We start from the raw sequence: 18,283 nt of genomic DNA on the forward strand, positions 1-18,283 counted from the left end.
CCCCTATATACACCTGTATTATACTACACCCCTATATACACCTGTATTATACTACAGCACTACACCCCTATATACACCTGTATTATACTACACCCCTATATACACCTGTATTAAACTACACCACTACACCCCTATATACACCTGTATTATACTACACCCCTATATACACCTGTATTATACTACACCACTACACCTGTTACGGTTGCTGCGAGCACTGGAGACTATGTCCAGATTTCTTGCTACTGCACATGTGCGAGCGCTGGAGACTAAGTCCAGATTTCTTGCTACTGCACATGTGCGAGCGCTGGAGACTAAGTCCAGATTTCTTGCTACTGCACATGTGCGAGCGCCGGAGACTAAGTCCAATCTTGGAGCCATTGCACATGTGCGGGTGACATCATCGCTGACACGAGGTCACATGTCTCTGACACCTTCTGTGCCGATTGGTCGCTGGTCATGTGCTTGTGACGTCTTGCTCGGTGATAGGCCAGCATGACGTCACTCCTGTCGTTCTGGAAGCGGATTGGCTCTGGTGTCCTCCATCTTGGATGAGGCACAGAGTCTATATAAGACCCTGACACACGCCGCATGGTGCTCAGTCCTCTTGGTTCATGCATATGAGTAGACGCTCTGTGCGCGTTCCTCTAGGCATTTCTCTGTCTATGCTAGGTGAGCGCTACCGGCAGGGTAGCGTTCTTATACCTTACAGCTTCGGCTGCTGTCCGTATCCTTACCTCTTAGGGGAGCGGACATAGGCAGGTGCCTGAGGCACATGGTCTGGCTGGGCCTTGTGATTGTACTCGTAGGTGGACGTTGCCGCTAGGGTAACGTTCCTTATACTGCGTCTGGCAGTTGTTCGTATCCTCGCACACTAGGGGAGCGAACAGAGGTAGGAGCTTTGTGCGGCTTACGCTGCTGTTCGTCTCTTTTGCACCACTAGAAGAGCGGACCTAGGCAGGTGCCATATCTAGTGGTTCGTGTCCTCGCACACTAGTGGAGCGAACGCAGGTAGGAGCTTTGTGCGGCTTACGCTGCTGTTCGTCTCTTTTGCACCACTAGAAGAGCGGACCTAGGTAGGTGCCATTTCGCACACATTGCCTTTGTCTCTGTGATTATTAACAGAGATCATTCCACACACCCTCCAAGTAAGGGAGGAATTGCTTTACTTTCTTATTATATCTTTCTGTGAGTTAACAGAGGTATTGCACTCTGCCATAGTCTGCAGCAAAGTCTTTGCACGGTGGACCCTGACTGTCTGATACTCCTTTCGGTTATTATCAGACAGCCCCCCGTAACAACACCCCTATATACACCTGTATTATACTACACCCCTATATACACCTGTATTATACTACACCACTACACCCCTATATACACCTGTATTATACTACACCCCTATATACACCTGTATTATACTACACTCCTATATACACCAACTACACCCCTATATACACCTGTATTATACTACACCCCTATATACACCAACTACACCCCTATATACACCTGTATTATACTACACCCCTATATACACCAACTACACCCCTATATACACCTGTATTATACTACACCCCTATATACACCAACTACACCCCTATATACACCTGTATTATACTACACCCCTATATACACAAACTAAACCTCTATATACACCTGTATTATACTACACCCCTATATACACCACTATATACTACACCACTACACCCCTATATACACCACTATATACTACACCACTACACCCCTATATACACCACTATATACTACACCACTACACCCCAAATATTTGTCAACAGTTACCCCCCGCCCGCCCCCCCATTGTCCCGCAGTAACCACTCACCTGTCTTCTTATTGTCCCCTCCTCAGGCTCCTCCGTACGAGCCCCCCGCTGAGCTGCTTCTTTCACATGCCCAGGCTTCGCCGACGCTGTATTGCTAGGAGCCGCTGCCTCTCTCCGTACAGGCCCCGCCGCTGCAGCGTCTTCTGCTGCCGGGCGGGAACTTTTCAAATGACACACGCGCGCCATACTGACGACATCAGGGTGCGTGTGTGTCACAGAAAAAGGTGCCGGACAGGGAACAGAGGAGAGATTCCTGCGTTCCGCTGCCTGCACTGACTGTGCGGCGCTGCAGGATCTGTCCTCTGTTCCCTGCTCTGCACGTAGCGTGTGATGAGGGCAATCTGACCACGGGCCTCCTGGAGCTCCGGACAACAGGTCAGATTGCCCTCATCAGTGACCGGCCAGCAAGGACGCCCTGAACCAGGCGGGCCGGTCACCGAGAGTAGGCAGGCCGGATGTGGCCCGCGGGCCGCCCCTTGCCCAGGTCTGTACTAGACGAATAGCTGATATTAGATTAGGGTAAGTTAGTCCTTTTTTGTTTCGTCTATTGAAACCTAAAGGCTATGTACCCACGTTGCTTCTTTTCTGCACATAAAAAGCATATTTTGGCAGGAAAAAAGCAGCTGAAAAAACACACATTTTTTACTGTGTTTGTGCATTTTTTCTGCTTCTTTTATTGCTTTCTGTTAGTCACGGCGATAGCGGGGGGTTTCAGGCCCCATGATCACCGCCGGGTCTGGCTGAGGTTACAGCTGGTACCCAGCTCTTACTGCCCCGGAGCAGTGCATACACCGTTACTGGCAGTTTAACCCCCTGAATGCTGCGATCACAGCATTCAGAAGACAGGGAAAGGAATCGCTTACCTATCCCTGGCGACCGGGTCCCTGTAATGTGATTTCAGGGACCCAATTGCTGCCACAGTAACCCTGGGTCGTCACCATGACGACCCCGTGTTACTGATTTACAGAGAGCTGTATGCACGGTGTGTGAGGTGAAGTGATGCGCTATAATGCCCTGTAGTGATAAAGCTCTGCAGGGGATTATAGAAACATAGAAAAATCACGCAGAAACAATTGGCACGCTGCTTCTTTTTTCAGCAACAAAATCTGCAAAGAAAAAAGCAGCAGCATGTGCACAGCAAGTCAGGGTTCTCATAGACGTTGCTGGGATGCTTTTTTCTTGCTTTTATTGATTAAAATAAGCAAGTAAAAATGCATGAAAAAATGCAAAAAAAAAAAACCCGACACGTGGGCACAAGGCCTTAACCAAACAATAATCGCAGTCATTACTGTGCTCCTGCTGTTCACACTACATCATTGGAATAACAAGGTGAAAATATGTCTCCTTGCCTTTATACCACAAGCAGACATCTTCTTTGCATCTTTTGCACAACTTATGGGGAGCCCATGCCTTGTCTTGATCCACAAGCTGTAATTTGAAGTACCCAAAATAAATGTTCTTTGTTGCGTTTTAACAGTGTATTCACAATGTGATTTTTTTCCAGAAGGAGAAAGATTTCTCTGAATCACGTAGAATTATAGTCACTGAAGAGTCCTTTGGATTGTTCCTTACTTTGGCAGCGGGGCATTTGACCCCTTCTTATGCGATTTATCTGGTTCCAAGTGGGGCACCAGCAGCCGGTTTCACATGTGCGTCTAGTGGTTGTGACTCTCACAACATCTCGAAGTGAGCACCTCAGTGTTGTTCTTCCATAACACCCCTCAGATAAGACCCTATTTTCCGCTCCTTTTGTCTTCCCGTTTATTTATAGGTGGCAGAAATTATGTCATACCTGGAAGGAGCCCATACAGTCTAGCATCTACCATTACTAAAGGTCCTTAAGTAGCCCTTCTCTGCTGAGCTCCGTCCATTATGGTCATATGATCACGACATCAGAACAGAGCTGAGAATTGGAGAAGCGGTGGTGAAGCACCTGTGCTGATGTCACAATCTTGTGACCGTAATGGGTGGAGGAGGGCAAAGAAGTGATGTTGAAGGACCTGTGACGTGATCAATTACAATGCTGGGGGCGTGACTAAGCTAAAACAAAGAATCATGCCTAAACCTGAGTGGCAGTGACTGATGCCAGCAAAAAAGTGCCGCCCCTATGACTGGAGCCTAAGGTATTTACTGCATTCACCTAAGCATATAAAGTCTTTATTTAAGATAAATACAAGGATTTTTTTTTCTTTTTAAAACCATGTTCGTGATGCACATTGCATCATTTAAACGCATTGGGGGCGATTCACTATAAAAAAAAAATGACATGACAGGGTCCCTTTAAGCTATGCCATGGAATAAATGGACCTTTTTTTCTATGAGACAATCGTAGTAATTTTGGGATCCATACCACTTACATGCACTTGCAAAATAGCACAATGTACAGTCATGGCCAAAAGTTTTGAGAATGCTACAAATATTAATTTTTACAAAGTCTACTGCTTAAGTTTTTCTAATGGCAATTTGCATATACTCCAGAATGTCATAAAGAGTGATCAGCTTAACAGCAATTACTTGCAAAGTCAATATTGGCTAAGAAAATGAACTTTAACCCCCAAAACACATTTTAACATCATTGCATTCCTGCCTTAAAAGGAGCAGCTAACATTGTTTTAGTGATTGTTCCATTAACACAGGTGTGGGTGTTGATGAGGACAGGGCTGGCGATCAATCAGTCATGATTAAGTAAGAATGACACCACTGGACACTTTAAAAGGAGGCTGGTGCTTGGTATCATTGTTTCTCTTCAGTTAACTATGGTTATCTCTAAAGAAACACGTGCAGCCATCATTACTCTGTACAAAAATGGCCTAACAAGGAAGAGTATCGCAGCTACAAAGATTGCACCTCAGTCAACAATCTATCGCATTATCAAGAACTTCAAGGAGAGAGCTTCCATTGTTGCCAAAAAGGCTCCAGGGCGCCCAAGAAGGACCAGCAAACGCCAGGACCGTATCGTAAAACTGTTTCAGCTGCGGGATCGGACTACCAGCAGTGCCGAGCTAGCTCAGCAATGGCAGCAGGCTGGTGTGTGTGCTTCTGCATGCACTGTGAGGCGGAGACTCTGAGCAAGGCCTGGTTTCAAGGAGGGCAGCAAAGAAGCCACTTCTCTCCAGAAAAAACATCAGGGACCGACTGATATTCTGCAAAAGGTACAGGGAGTGGACTGCTGAGGACTGGGGTAAAGTCATTTTCTCAGATGAATCCCCTTTTCGATTGTTTGGGGCATCTGGAAAACAGCTTATTAGGAGAAGAAGAGGTGAGTGCTACCACCAGTCTTGTCTCATGCCAACTGTTAAACATCCTGAAACGATTCATGTGTGGGGTTGCTTCTCAGCCAAGGGAATCGGCTCACTCACAGTCTTGCCTAAAAACACAGCCATGAATAAAGAATGGTACCAGAAAGTCCTCCAAGAGCAACTTCTCCCAACTGTCCAAGAGCAGTTTGGCGCCCAACAATGCCTTTTCCAGCATGATGGAGCACCTTGCCATAAAGCAAAGGTGATCACTAAATGGCTCATGGAACAAAACATAGAGATTTTGGGTCCATGGCCTGGAAACTCCCCAGATCTTAATCCCATTGAGAACTTGTGGGCAATCATCAAGAGACGGGTGGACAAACAAAAACCAACAAATTCTGGCAAAATGCAAGCATTGCTTATGCAAGAATGGACAGCTATCAGTCAGGATTTGATCCAGAAGTTGATTGAGAGCATGCCAGGGAGAATTGCAGAGGTCCTGAAGAAGAAGGGTCAACAGTGCAAATATTGACTTGCGGCATTAACTCATTCTAACTGTCAATATAACCTTTTGGTACTCATAATATGATTGCAATTATATTTCTGTATGTGATGTAAACATCAGACAAACACAATTAAAAACCAGAGGGCAACAGATCATGTGAAAATATAATTTTGGTGTCATTCTCAAAACATTTGGCCATGACTGTAATTAAATTGTTCTGCCCATAAGGAACACTAGTGAAGAATAAGATAAAAGACGACAACATACCACGTCCTCCCTGGCTATGCAAGAGCCTCCGAGTTGTTCCAGCAGCTCCTTCTGCAGCCGATAGGTGACATGCTGAGGGATACAGGGCAGGTCCTCTCGTCTAAAGTGGCGGACAGACTCCAGCTCCAATCCCAAAGCATCAGCAAAGCGCACTCTCTTTCTTGTCTCCGGACTACGGTGTCGCTCTACCCGGGACACGCGCAGCGCAGGTGCAGACCGTGAGCGCCACCTGCGAGGGACAGTCTGGGGTTTCACTGTACAGGAGAGGCCAGTGCAGGACGGCCCTTCTTCTATCTCATCGTGCTCCTCTAAACTGGGTCTTGCTGTACGGTAGTAGGCTCGTTCATACAACCCGGCTATATAACTTAGGTTTCTGGGGATGTCCCCAGAGGGAGGCCGAGAAGGACGAGACATTGTATGTAACAAGCTATCCTGTCTGTGCCATGCAGCTTCCCAGTGTCCAGCTCACACCTCTCAGCCCTCTGCTGCCCAGATCACACCTCTCAGCCCTCTGCTGCCCAGATCACACCTCTCAGCCCTCTGCTGCTCAGCTCTTACCCTTCTGCATCTCAGCTGTCACTCCTCTGCTGCCCAGCTCACATCCCTCTGCTACCCAGGTCTCAGTCTTCTGCTGTCCAGCTCACAGCCCTCTGCTGCCCAACTCACACCTCTCACCCCTTTGCTGCCCAGCTCACATCTCTCTGCTGCCTTGCTCACACCTCTCAGGTCACACCTCTCTGCTACACAGCTCTCACCCCTCTGCTGCCCAGCTCTCTTCTCTTTGCTGCCCAGCTGTTACCCCCCTGCTGCCCAGCTCTCTCCTCTCTGCTGCCCAGCTCCCTCCTCTTTGCTGCCCAGCTGTTACCCCCCTGCTGCCCAGCTCTCTCCTCTCTGCTGCCCAGCTCCCTCCTCTCTGCTGCCCAGCTGTTACCCCTCTGCTGCCCAGCTGTTACCCCTCTGCTGCCCAGCTCTCTCCTCTCTGCTGCCCAGCTGTTACCCCTCTGCTGCCCAGCTCCCTCCTCTTTGCTGCCCAGCTGTTACCCCTCTGCTGCCCAGCTCTCTCCTCTCTGCTGCCCAGCTCTCTCCTCTCTGCTGCCCAGCTGTTACCCCTCTGCTGCCCAGCTCCCTCCTCTTTGCTGCCCAGCTCTCTCCTCTCTGCTGCCCAGCTGTTACCCCTCTGCTGCCCAGCTCCCTCCTCTTTGCTGCCCAGCTGTTACCCCCCTGCTGCCCAGCTCTCTCCTCTCTGCTGCCCAGCTCCCTCCTCTCTGCTGCCCAGCTGTTACCCCTCTGCTGCCCAGCTGTTACCCCTCTGCTGCCCAGCTCTCTCCTCTCTGCTGCCCAGCTGTTACCCCTCTGCTGCCCAGCTCCCTCCTCTTTGCTGCCCAGCTGTTACCCCTCTGCTGCCCAGCTCTCTCCTCTCTGCTGCCCAGCTCTCTCCTCTCTGCTGCCCAGCTGTTACCCCTCTGCTGCCCAGCTCCCTCCTCTTTGCTGCCCAGCTCTCTCCTCTCTGCTGCCCAGCTCTCTCCTCTCTGCTGCCCAGCTCTCTCCTCTCTGCTGCCCAGCTGTTACCCCTCTGCTGCCCAGCTCCCTCCTCTTTGCTGCCCAGCTCTCTCCTCTCTGCTGCCCAGCTGTTACCCCTCTGCTGCCCAGCTCTCTCCTCTTTGCTGCCCAGCTGTTACCCCTCTGCTGCCCAGCTCTCTCCTCTTTGCTGCCCAGCTGTTACCCCTCTGCTGCCCAGCTCTCTCCTATTTGCTGCCCAGCTCTCTCCTCTTTGCTGCCCAGCTGTTACCCCTCTGCTGCCCAGCTCTCTCCTATTTGCTGCCCAGCTCTCTCCTCTTTGCTGCCCAGCTGTTACCCCTCTGCTGTCCAGCTCTCTCCTATTTGCTGCCCAGCTCTCTCCTCTCTGCTGCCCAGCTGTTACCCCTCTGCTGCCCAGCTCTCTCCTATTTGCTGCCCAGCTCCCTCCTCTTTGCTGCCCAGCTCTCTCCTCTTTGCTGCCCAGCTCTATCCTCTTTGCTGCCCAGCTCTCCTCTTTGCTGCCCAGCTCTCTCCTCTTTGCTGCCCAGCTGACACCCTCAGTTATCCCGTGTCCTCTGTATCACTGCCCTGCTCCATCACAGCATCCCGCATCCTGCAGACAACTGGACCATTCCCGTAATGCTCAGTGTAGAGCGGCCGCCGACGCTCCAGCCCGTGCCCACCCCTCCTCCTGTCCGCACAGCAGATTGGAGGGGAGCTGCAGGGCGGAGCCCAATGCAAGGTGATCTGTGTTGGAGCAGACATGAGGAAACCGGAGACAAGAGTGGCGGTAACCGGCATGCTGGGCCCCGGAGCTGCTAATGCCACTGCATGTGAGGAGAAAGCGACTATACAAGGCCCGGGACACACCGCCGCACTCAGGAGCAGCCCGGCTGAGGAACACATGCGGCGCCGCATGGCCCAGGCTCGGTGCGGGGATATGCTCTGTCGCTCTGGTGGTGGACTGATGGAACACTGTGGCAGATGTTGTGGTGACCGGCGCCGTGACTGTACCGGTACTGTACCGTGAGGGAGCTGCCAACTGTACGTAAGCCCTAGGTGCATGTCGGCCACATACTCTGCACATTACGGTATGGCGGCATTTTCTGCTCCCGTGCGCCAGTCTGCTCCGTCCAATCAGGAGGAGTCTACTGAAGCTGGACTGACGTCATCGGGCGTCGCCATGACAGAACCGGAAGTGGATTCCGCTGAAACCGAAAAGGGGAGAGGAACGGACTGAGGTGGTAGCGAGCAGCATGAGAGTGGCTGCAAAAGGCTACGGGGGGTCCCCGAGCAGCACATGACTGGTGAGAGGCCGGCACCGCTCTGCCACGGGGCTGCAATGGCTGAGCTGCAGGGGGTGGGGGTTGTCAGCACATCTCTATAGGAGCTGATACTGGTAGGACTGCTGCCTGCTCTGCAGCACAGGAGTGCTGACAGGCAGCAGCTCCACCACCTACTGCTGGAGCCAGCTCATCCACTGAACGCTTCTGGTGCTGCACATCTGGCCCCCATAGACACCAGTACAGCCTGTGCCCTCCAAATCCCATCACTGACAGTATAATGGCCAGAGCCAAATCATCTACTTATCCAGAGCTAACGGAAGAAAGTGATTCTCCAGCCGTGGTCCAAATAAAATAGTAAGCTTCATTCCGACATCTTAAAATTGTCACATTCTCAAGTATAACCGAAAAGATTTAACCCTTTTTCCCATAATGTTTCAGACCATACCCAGATCCTTATGCATGGGTTATCCATGAAATGTCGTAGGAAAAGGGATTAAAGGGAACCTGTCACCAGGTTTTTGCCATTTAATCTGAGAGCAGCATAATGTAGGGGCAGAGACCCTGATTCCAGCAATGTGTCACTCATTGGGCTGCTTAGTGTAGTTTTGATAATCTACTGCTGATTAAACAGTGATTTTATCATTAGAGGACTACTTGGTATGCTGTCTGGTTGTCCAGCATATTCATGAGCTTTGTATAACTGCTAGATCTGCAGCAAAGAAAACATTGATGTTATCAAAAGACACCAAACAGCTCAGTAAGTGACACATTGCAGGAATCGGGGTCTCTGTCTCTACATTAAGCTGCTCTCAGATGGGGGCGCACAAATCTGCTGACAAATTCCTTTTAAAGGTTTTTTTTCCCATTAACAAAGTGCACTTTAATCAATAGATCTTGGAATAATAATAATTTCCACAATTGGATGTGTTTAAAAAAAAAAAAAAAAAAAAAAAAAGTTTCCTGAGATTATCTTGTATATGTGCCCCTTCTATGTACTGTGTAATGGAGGTGTCTGACCGTACAGGAACATGATCAGTATACAGATATTACAGGATGGGACCACAAATCCTTTTTTTTTTTTTTTGTGAGGTATAACGTTTTTTAAAGCAAGCAGGAAAATGCTTTACCTCACAAAAAGCATCATCTATGATCCATTGCTGTAATATCTATATATTATTTTGCTTTTGTTCCAGCCTAGGAGATGTGGTATGATCCAACCATGTCCTTGTACAGTCAGACATGGCCATTACATAGCACACAGCAAGGGCACATATATGAAATTATATCAGCGCAGGATTTTATTTTTTCTTAAATGCATCCAATGGTAGAACTTATTATTCCATGATCTAATGATTAAACTGAACTTTGTTCATGGGAAACCCCTTTAAATGTTTTCAGATATATTTGAGAATTTCACAATATTAAGATGTTGGCATAAAGCTTACTACCTTATTTGTAGGATGGCTGGAGCATCAGTTTGTTGAATTCTCGCTGTGCCACCCCGGGCAGGAATGGCTTTCTCCATGCTGAGAACCCTACATTTGCCTTTATAGAGGTGAGCTGGTAACCATCTTTTATCACTTATCCAATGCCACCCGGCTTCTACTAGAACTGTTATCCAGACAGATAAAGATGTATCTACCTTACTAATATCAGCCCTGATGTCCCACCTTCAGTCTTGCTGAACTTTTGGGTTTGCTTTGGCACACACACTCACCCCTGTCTGCAAATGACTAATGATGTGCAAGAAAGGACTGACTGGTTTTGGATCAGCCTTGGTGGAGAAGGCGGCTGGATTAAATAGCCCCTTCAAGTGTGTGGTCACAAATTGACACAGAGGGAAGGGGGGCGTCATTTTGGTATCGGGATGTCTGACCAGTGCTGTAGTCATTGTCCATGGCATTTATTTTACATATATAGCACCATTAAATTCCACTGTGCTTTACAGACATAATCACTGTCCCCATTGGGGCTCACAGTCTGAATTTCCTATCAGTATGTCTTTGGAGACTGCTGAAAATAGTCAGGCACCGTGCCGGGCTTTCTCCGGCGGTCCCATAGTCCAGAGGTTCCCAACTCCAGTCCTCAAGGCACACCAACAGTGCATGTTTTCAGGATTTCCTTAGTATTGCACAGGTGATAATTTAATCACCTGCAAAGGTGCTGAATCCAACACCGATGGAATGCTAAAGAAATCCTGAAAACATGCACTGTTGGCGGCCCTCGAGGACTGGAGTTGGGAACCTCTGCCATAGACAATGAATGTAGCAGTAGTTGAGCATGTCCCCCTTGGCTCTCCCCTCATTCTTGCGAATACTATGGATAGGGGATAGCGCTTAAATTCCCCAGAATCCTGGTATTTTGGGGTCTTTACCATTGTTGCTTTTGGCTCAGTAAGGCATAATCTGCTGACAGATTCTTTATAAAGCGGCACTGCTAAGATGTCTGAACGGCTGCCGAGTGGATAATTACAGGCAGGAAGTAATCTCGTTCTGGAATTCCCCTTTAATATCTGCAATTCCCTTGTTGCCTCCCTATTCCTTCCTTTTCAGTACAGGTTGTACATGTATTTCTCTTTCTAGAAAGCCTGGATGGCGCAGTCGGACCCAAGAACCCGCCCCCTGGTGGAGGACTTTGTACGGTATAAATTGTGCCAGCGAAGCTTAGTACCCGATCCAAGCCAACCTGCATCCTGTCCTCTGCACTCAGCCATGCGGGCCGCTGGGGATGAATTTGAGGAACGTTTCCGGCAGGCTTTCAGTGAAATCTCTGCACAGATACACGTGACCCCTGGCACAGCATATACACATTTCGCGGAGGTGGCAAGTGGCCTGTTCCAAGGTGGGGTGAATTGGGGTCGTGTAGTAGCATTTTTTGTGTTCGGCGCTGCACTGTGTGCGGAGAGTGTCAACAAGGAGATGGCCCCTCTTCTGCCACGGATCCAAGACTGGATGGTGACCTATATTGAGACTAACTTGAGGGATTGGATGCTGAGCAATGGCGGATGGGTGAGGCTTGCTTTTATGGCATGAACATTGTGTATAGGTCTTTAGTAAATCTTGTGCACATTTCCCTTCCATTGTGTACCCCCTTGTACTAATAATGGCTTTCTTTGCTTTAGAATGGGTTCCTGGCTCTCTATGGAGATGGGGCTATAGAAGAAGCACGGAGGCAACGTGAAGGAAACTGGGCTTCATTGAAGACTGTACTGACTGGGGCAGTGGCTCTTGGTGCTCTTATGACTGTGGGAGCTCTATTTGCCAGCAAGTGACACCCAAAGCAACAGACACTAAATGTCCATTGCAAACAGCGTGCTTATCCATGCGCAACCAGCTGTGTGTTTGAAGCTGAATGGCATTGTTTCTCGGTATATGTACATTCGGTGTGAGGATGAATGTTTATTATCGCCGTGCATGTAGGCCGGAGTCTGTACACGGCATGTCTGCAGCCATATACCTTTCAGTGCATGTGATGTAAATTTGTCTTGTGTGGAAGCAATGCTTGTGTGTGTCTGGTGCCTGTGATGCTTTGTGTATGGAATAACGACCTGGATTGCTCTGTATCCATTTGTGTCTGTGAGCAGTGCAGGTATTTATTGCTTTTTCTTGCTGCTGGTCATGTACACTTTAATAGAATATGTGGGAGCTTTTTCCTCTGCTGCAGTAATAACCGTGACGTTTCACCATTGCCCTTTAATCTAGAAAAATCAGCTTAAGGGTGCTTTACACGCTGCGACATCGCTAACGATATATCGTTGGGGTCACGTCGTTAGCGAGTGACACCAAGGAGCGACGTGCAACGATCGCCAAAACGTCAGAAATCGTTGATCGTTGACACGTCGCTCCTTTTCCAAATATCGTTGGTGGTGCATGCCGCTGGTTGTTCGTCGCTCCTGCGGCTTCACACATCGCTATGTGTGACGCCGCAGGAATGATGAACATCTCCTTCCCTGTGTCCACCGGCAATGCGGAAGGAAGGAGGTGGGCGGCATGTTCCGGCTGCTCATCTCCGCCCCTCCGCTGCTATTGGGCAACCGCTTAGTGATATCGCTATGATGCCGAACATACCTCCCCCTTGAATGAGGGATTGTTCGGCGGTTACAGCGACATCGCTGACAAGGTGTGTGTGACGCTGCTGTAGCGATAATGTTCGCTACGGCAGCGATCACCAAATGTCGCACCAACGACGGGGGTGGGTGCTATTGCGCACATCGCTAGCGATGTCGCACGTGTAAAGCACCCTTTAGGCTTGGTTCACATTGACGTTGTTGCAATTTCTGTCATTTGTACTGGAACAAATAGCATTTTTTTTTTTCTTCATGTAAAATGATGGAAACCTGCAAAACGCCATTGTAAGTATGTGCTGTCCGTCATGTGACAGATCCGTCCCTGGCATAATTTTTAGTTTTTCTGCATTTAGGCGAATCCAGCCCAACCAATAGATTGTTCCTAAATATGTGTTTCATTGATTGTAAACCCCTTTGCATAATTAGCAGGTCTCTTTTTGTTCTGCAGTTGGGAATATCCATAATATTAGTCTTCATTTTCTGGTCATATATGCAGATATATGCCAAACCCCTCTTTAAAAACTGTCCTTACCTGGTCAAAATATTTGTTTTTATTGCCTTCATCAGTCCTAGTAATGAAAAGCCTGCGGAGGAGGAAGCTCCCACCTAGGTCATCCTCACATAAGGGAACAGTGGCTTCCTTCCCTGCAGAACAATATTACACTGAAAATTGGAGCAAATGTTATCCATGCATTAAAGATTCCTTAGCCACAACTGTTTGCTATTGTTTTACTGTCTTCTAAGTGACCTACTGACTTGTAGGCTTTCTTAGGAAATTTGGGGCCTATGCATATTTTATAGTGTTTTTTTTTTTTTTTTTTTTTAATTTCCAAATGTAAATGTACTTGTGGTTCACTGTGTTAGAGAATTGCATTGGGAAAGCAGATGTGCTGCCGATTCATCATACATTTAAACCCTTCTACATTGAAAGGGGTATAATTCACTTTGAAAATCCTCAATCCATGCAGAGAAAAAAAGGCACCATCATGTGGATTGTGAAATGACGTATGAAAAATGAATTTGCCTGGTACTGTAATCCCCATGCTAATTTTATCTGCAGGTAAAAGCCACAGCTATTTCACTCATTTGTGGACTTATCTGCTTAAGGGGTACAAGAGCCTAAATATTAGAAATAATGCAGAATATTCTAGAATTGTAGTGAAAATGAATATTCTTTTTAATAGTGCACATCAATTTTAAAGGTGTTGTCCCATTTAAAAAAAAACTCCGTTCCCCAGCACAGTTTTTTGTTAGATTTTTTTTTTTTTCTTTAAATGTCCCCATGGGAACAGGGACTTGTCCATGTTGCACTTAAAGGGAACCAATCATCAGGATTTTCGTATATAACCTAAAGCCCGTGCTATACTGGCACTATCGGGCTGATTCTATACATACCTGTAGTGGTCAGCTCGGATGTTTAAGCTGTCAAATACAAGAAAGTAAACTTTTAAAAAATCAGCAGCTTCTTGATTGGCATTTGCAACTGAGCAGATAATATATGGGTGGGTATTCAGATGGATTCCCGCCCCCTTGCCTTGCCCCCCCGCCCATATGTCATTCCCATGTGACCAGAAGGGGCGGGGCCTCAGCCAACAAAGCTAGGTACCAGGTCACATGGGTATGACCTCGCCACAGGTCCTTAATCAAAGTGATTTGTTTGTATAATACCATAGTGAACAGAGCGGGAGGAACAACAGGCAGGGGGGCGGGAATCCATCTGAATACCCACCCATATATTATTTGCTCAGTTGCAAATGCCAATCAAGAAGCTGCTGATTTTTTTTTTTAAAGTTTACTTTCTTGTATTTGAAAGCCTAAACATCCGAGTTGACCATTACAGGTATGCAGATAAGTAGCCTGATAGTGCCAGTAGAGCACTGGCTTTAGGTTATATACGAAAATCCTGATGAGGATATAAAGAACCCCTTAAATATGCCTGATCCTTCTTCTCCCTTTATAGTTGGCATAATGTATGTGGACACCTTGCATATTTAGAAACCATACATTACACGCCCTAGCTAAAACAGTGAACGCAGGTCTGTTTCTGTTTTGGTATTCCCCTACTCTTCCAAGAGCCATCTTTTTTTTCTTTGTGTCAACTTAGCTGTATGAGGCGTTATTTTAAATTACACCATTCCAACTATACGTTACAATGTACTGAAAAATACACAAGTGTTTTGGGTTTTAACTGGAGCTTTGTCATAGCAGGCACTTGGATTTTCATCAGGCTACTTCATCAGCACCCCTCGATTACGTTTTAACGGAGCCGATGGACGCATGAAGTGGTGTCCCCTCGGACCACGTGCTTTAAATACTACTGACAGAGAGTGGCGGCAGAATTTAAAAGGAACCTGTCAGGTCTCATATGCACTTTGAACCGCAAGCAGTTCTGGGTGCATATTTCTAATCCCTGCCTAACTATCCCAGCATTTACAAGCGTACATAAAGAGATCATAAGAAAAAGTATTTCTAGAGATCATTTGAGATGCAAATGAGTACAGGGACTAGTCACAAGGGTGTTATTTCCCCCGACTAGTCTGCCCTCATAGCACGTTAGCCCGCCCCTGTGGGCGTGCTAACATACTATTCAATGCAGCCTGGACCCTGCATATCTGTCCTTTGTTACCGCCTCCGACGCTGGGTGTAGGCTCAGGGCGCATGATCAGAAGTCCTGGCACTTCCAGTCATGCGCACTTTGAAGCTGGGTGTATACATCTTGGCTTCAGCGAGGTCTACTGTGCATGCCTGGGAGTGCTGGGCAATTGTGATCATGCACACTGAGCTTAAACCCGGCCTTTGAGGCGATGACAACGGAAAGGTATGTTCATCCATGCTGATGATGCTGGGAATGGAATGGCATGTTAGCATGCCCACAGGGGCATAAGAGGGCAGACTAGTCGGGGGAAATAACGTCCCTTGCAACTAGTCCCTGTGCTCATTAAGTATCTTTAGAAATACTTTTTCTAAAGATCTCTATATGTATGCTACTAGATGCTGGGACAGTTAGGTAGGGATTAGCAATATGCATCCAGAACTGCTCGTGGCTCTGGGTGCATAGGGGACCTGACAGGTTCTCTTTAAGAGGTTATCAGCAGTGAGCGGAGCTTAACACTGGTTGCTGCTATTAGAAGCTGATGCTGGCTGTGTAATATTGGACATTATTAGTAAAAGTCTTAATCAGTGAAAAGATTTCTCTGATCCTATAATGATGGCATTTCATTGTGATTTGCCATCACTTTATGAACATGGGCCTCTGGGACTTTGTTTTTAGTGAAGTTTGGTAAAAGGTTGGTTGTGTAGTAAGCTGTGTGGGCACCATTAACAGGTATTTTCCTATAAGTGGAGACTGTCAAGCTTTACTGTGAACTATTTGGATGTAGAAGGGCGATGCACAGCAATGAAATCAATCAATTAGGGGGTGCTGCATGCTTGTGGGGGACAAGCGCATGTAAGAAAAGAAGTAAGCGTGAATGTGAGCACACCACCACTGGTGACATGAACTATGCTTCATTAATACGAAACACATTAAAACCATTTAAAATATTTTTGAAACAGTGTATCCTCAATATTGTTGCAGAGCTATGCAATCCCTGAAAAAACAATAATCAATATGTCCACCTATAGAGAAAAGATAATACCTAGTCCATGAGTCCCCGGTTAGGTGCGTGTGTGGCAATGTACTGCTCCAAGGCTCGTCTCTATCACGTCTCCCCTCCATGTCTGCCTCTTCATCTTACTGGCATTGGCAGTACATTGCCACACACACCTGACTGGGGGGACCTCATGGACTAAGTATTCTCTTCTTTGTTCATTAGTGTATCCAGGGCTCTGGATGTTATTTGGCACTTGGTCTGTGTGTGGACATATTGACTATTGTATTTTCAGGCATTGCATAGCTCTTTCCTTGGTGTTTGTATGGATTTTGGTATACTATACCTCTCCATCATTTGCCATTCTTTCTAGAGCTGGTTTACATGTTACATGGTTTAGGGATGATGAGCAAGCAATAGGAAAAAAATAGGACTTTGTGTGCCACAGTTGCGTAACAGCATAATTGAATATCACCCAAAACCATGTGGTTGCATGTAAAAATATATTATATATATATATATATATATATATATATATATATATATATATATATATATATATATATATAATAAATTCAGGGATGGGGATAACAATCAATCAAAAGACAATATAATGAATCATATGTAATGCAGGGAACGAGGGCAAGGAAAAACTGGCACGGTAGACCATACAGAGTCATGCAAGTAAATGGACCCATAAGAACTAGCCTGACAATCTACAGTATATAACAACTGCTGACATGCAAAAGGATTCAGTCAAGCATAGTTAAACAAGGGGTTAAAGGTAATCCAAAAGGACCAAGGTAAAGAACCATCCAGGGATATACATGAACCCAGGATTAGATCATAATAATCCAAGTAAGAGGAAAAAGGTCCAAAAAGAGGTAATTAACTCACCCATAACAGAGGTCACGTCAGATGGAATTTAGTAGGTGTACCCCTACGCATCTCGCAAAAAGCTTCATGAGGGGGAAGAGAGTGGAGTGGCATGAAGCTTTTTGCGAGACGCGGCGGCATGGTGGCTCAGTGGTTAGCACTGCAGCCCTGCAGTGCTGGGGTCCTGGGTTCGAATCCCACTAAAGACACCATCTGCAAGAAGTTTGTATGTTCTCCCCGTGTTTGCGTGAGTTTCCTCCCACACTCCAAAGACATACAGATAGGTAATTTAGATTGTGAGCCCCAATGGGGACAGTGTGCCTGATGTATTTAAAGCGCTGCGGAATATGTTAGCGCTATATAAAAATAAAGATTTTTTTTTTTTTTTTAATTTTTATTTTTTTATTATGATCTAATCCTGGGTTCATGTATATCCCTGGATGGTTCTTTACCTTGGTCCTTTTTGATTACCTTTAACCCCCTGTTTAACTCTATTCTTGACTGAATCCTTTTGCATGTCAGCAGTTGTTATATACTGTAGATTGTCAGGCTAGTTTTTATGGGTCTATTTACTTGCATGACTCTTTAGGGTCTACCGTGCCAGTTTTTCCTTGCCCTCATTCCCTGCATTACATATGATTCATTATCTTGTCTTTTGATTGATTGTTATCCCCATCCCTTATATATAATAAAAATATATTTCTTTGTCGCTCCATTGGGAGACCCAGACAATTGGGGTGTATAGCTTCTGCCTCCGGAGGCCACACAAAGTATTACACTTTAAAAAGTGTAACCCCTCCCCTCTGCCTATACACCCTCCCGTGCATCACGGGCTCATCAGTTTTATGCTTTGTGTTGAAGGAGGCACACATTCACTCAAGCTCCCATTTTAGTCAGCAGCAGCTGCTGGTTATATCGGATGGAAGAAAAGAGGGCCCCCAACAGGGCCCCCGGCATGCTCCCTTCTCACCCCACTAAGTCGGCGGTGCTGTTAAGGTTGAGGTACCCATTGCGGGTACAGAGGCTGGAGCCACATGCCGTTTTTCCTTCCCCATCCCTTAGAGGCTCTGGGAGAAGTGGGATCCTAACCGGTCACCATTCA

The 18,283-nt window shown here is 46.9% G+C and overlaps 2 protein-coding genes across 4 annotated transcripts in view; one reads left to right on the top strand and one right to left on the bottom strand.

The window, feature by feature from the left end:
* PPP1R3E (protein phosphatase 1 regulatory subunit 3E) overlaps positions 1-8,025 on the bottom strand; it is a 52,598-nt gene extending 44,573 nt beyond the window's left edge. For both annotated transcript variants that reach the window (XR_012724878.1, XM_075319124.1), the window contains exon 1: positions 5,846-8,025. Coding sequence is in view for 1 of the 2 variants with exons in the window: in XM_075319124.1 (XP_075175239.1) it covers positions 5,846-6,259 (414 nt within the window). In the remaining variant the exon portion in view is untranslated. The remainder of the gene's footprint in view (positions 1-5,845) is intronic.
* A 492-nt stretch (positions 8,026-8,517) lies between these two features.
* Positions 8,518-18,283, top strand: part of LOC142246119 (polyadenylate-binding protein 2) — a 61,739-nt gene continuing 51,973 nt past the window's right edge. Inside the window, exons 1-4 of one of the 2 annotated variants that reach the window (XM_075319144.1) lie at positions 8,518-8,670; positions 10,109-10,204; positions 11,232-11,657; positions 11,771-13,429. In XM_075319144.1, coding sequence (XP_075175259.1) covers positions 11,241-11,657; positions 11,771-11,920 — 567 coding nt within the window. In that variant the 5' untranslated portion in view covers positions 8,518-8,670; positions 10,109-10,204; positions 11,232-11,240 and the 3' untranslated portion in view covers positions 11,921-13,429. Of the gene's footprint in view, positions 8,671-10,108; positions 10,205-11,231; positions 11,658-11,770 lie in introns of those variants that run through there. The other variant, XM_075319141.1, reaches the window with a different exon arrangement.

This window comes from Anomaloglossus baeobatrachus, chromosome 1, assembly GCF_048569485.1.
Source record: "Anomaloglossus baeobatrachus isolate aAnoBae1 chromosome 1, aAnoBae1.hap1, whole genome shotgun sequence".
Taxonomy (NCBI): domain Eukaryota; kingdom Metazoa; phylum Chordata; class Amphibia; order Anura; family Aromobatidae; genus Anomaloglossus; species Anomaloglossus baeobatrachus.